This window comes from Rhizophagus irregularis, chromosome 14 (assembly GCF_026210795.1).
Source record: "Rhizophagus irregularis chromosome 14, complete sequence".
Lineage (NCBI taxonomy): Eukaryota > Fungi > Glomeromycota > Glomeromycetes > Glomerales > Glomeraceae > Rhizophagus > Rhizophagus irregularis.
In genome coordinates, this window is record NC_089442.1 from 1320244 (window position 1) to 1322568 (window position 2325).

The 2325-nt window shown below is 24.3% G+C and overlaps 1 protein-coding gene across 1 annotated transcript; it reads left to right on the forward strand.

Moving 5' to 3' along the window:
* Window positions 1-372: 372 nt before the first annotated feature.
* OCT59_005970 (uncharacterized protein) lies at window positions 373-1970 on the forward strand (the record flags this gene model as incomplete). Its single annotated transcript, XM_025329550.1, has 2 exons — window positions 373-626; window positions 704-1970. 2 exons carry the CDS (start codon window positions 373-375, stop codon window positions 1968-1970), a joined length of 1521 nt encoding a protein of 506 aa, XP_025167167.1.
* Between the last annotated feature and the right edge of the window lie 355 nt (window positions 1971-2325).

Genomic DNA, 2325 nt, shown 5'->3' on the forward strand with positions numbered 1-2325 from the left:
TTTGATTAATGGTATTACAACTAATAATATGTAAGAATACACTAGTAATTTATATTGTATGAGTAACAAAATGTATAATAGTTTGTATTCATGCAAGACACAGATATAGTAATTTTGTTGCAAAAAGATGCAATGATACTAATAGTCTAATATTGTATTCTAAAATCTAGTTATAATTAAACTTTATTACCAAAATTTGAATCAAATTGAATCAAATTAACTATCCAGTTTGATTGATGTGAAGCACAAAAAAGGTTTAAAAATCCTATATATAGTAACTTTTAGAAAGTAATTTCAATAACTTTTAAAGTGTTGAACATTTTCATTTGATAACTTTTTAAAGTGATAAACATTTTCATTTTCATTCTTAAAATGACATCATTATTCCATTCCAAACTTTCAAAAGACTTTTCTTTTATTTTAAATGATGCTGATGATTATAATGTTACTATTAAAGTTGGAGAAAATGAAAACATAAAGGAATTTCGTGCACATTCAGTAATTTTACGTGCACGTTCTCCTTATTTCAAAAGTGCACTTTCATCTAATTGGATTACAAATCAAAATAACATGATTATGATTAATAAAACAAATATTAAACCAAATGTTTTTGATTTAATTTTGAGGTAAGGATAAATTTTTTGTTTTCTAATTATTTCTTATCCAATAATTTGTTTATTAATGTAATAATATACTTTTTTAGATATATTTATGCTGGAGAACTTTATTTGACTGAACAATCCGGTGAAGACATCCTTGAATTGTTAATTGCATCAGATGAATTACTAATGGAAGAATTATTTTATCATGTGCAAGATTATTTAATTGAAAATCTAACTAAATTGGTTCGAAACAATTTTCCTTATTATTTGCATATTGCATTTAAACTTATCAATTGCAAGAAATTACAAAATTATATTCAAGACTATTTAATTGAAAGACAATCTGCTGAATTGATTCTAGAAAATTTTTCTATTATTACAAATATTGCATTTAAACTTAATAATTTCAAGAAATTGCAAGATTACATTGTTGGATATATCTGTAATAATTCATACTTATTTTTTTATACACATTTATTTCTCTCTCTTGATAAAGATATTCTTTATAAAGTACTTGAGAGTGAAGAATTACAAATTAGAGAAGTTGTCGCCTGGGAACACTTAATTAAATGGGGTATTAACCAAATTCCTGGAGAGAAGTGTGAAATAGACAAATTGAGTTATGAGGCTTATAAAGAATTAAAGGAAATATTAAATCGATTTATTCCTCTCATTCGATTTGTGGAAATTACTTCTGATGATTTTAATGATAAAATCAAACCATATAAGATTATTATTCCTTATCAAATTTATGAAGAAATTGAAGACTTTTATAATAAGGGTATCTTTCCAAAAATAACATTACCACCTAGAATAAGAAAAATTGATTCAAAAATTATCAAACTAAATCTTGTAAAAATAATTCTTAATTGGATTAATAAAGAAGATTTCAGGATTTCACTTTATGACTTCAATCTTATTTATCGTGGTAGTATTGATGGTATGAAAGATGATCAATTTAAAAATATTTGTAAGGGTGAAGTAAAAAGTTTAGTTTTAATTAAAGTTAAACATACAAATGAGATCTTTGGTGGATATAGTTCTATTGGATTTAACTCAATTGGAGATAGACTTTTACGTGATGAATATAATGTACATGATCGATTTTATTATTCATCAGATAACTTTATTTTTTCATTTACAAATGATGAAGATACTCAAAATATGAAAATAAGTCGTGTGATAAATTATGATAAAGCTATTCGTATTTGTAGTCACTATGGATTTAGTTTTGGTAAAAATTCATTGAATATGTGTGGTAATATGTTGTTGGTTGATAATGCTAACGATATTTATGAAGATAATGTAAATACAAATTCAGAATACTATATTGAAGAAATTGAGACATTCGTTGTAACTAAACAATAGTTATTATCTTTATTAACTCGTCTCCTTTTAATTTCTATTTTAAGAGATATTATTTTCCTTTTCCTATTCATTTCCTTAATTTTAATGATATAGATGTTGTTATTCGAGTCTGAGAACGAAAATATAAAGAATTTCATATGATGACAATTGTTTATTAATTTCAATCCATACTGTAATGATTTTGACCGAGTTAATTGTCTCGATAAATTTTTTCATTGAGTAAATCATGTTCGGAAACTTGATTCTAGTATTTGTTACCTAACAATTCAGACATGTGATTATTAAAAATAATTTTCAAAAAATCGCTATTTTGCTTTGTAGTCATGACTAGTGATCTTAGGCACTGTAATTACAA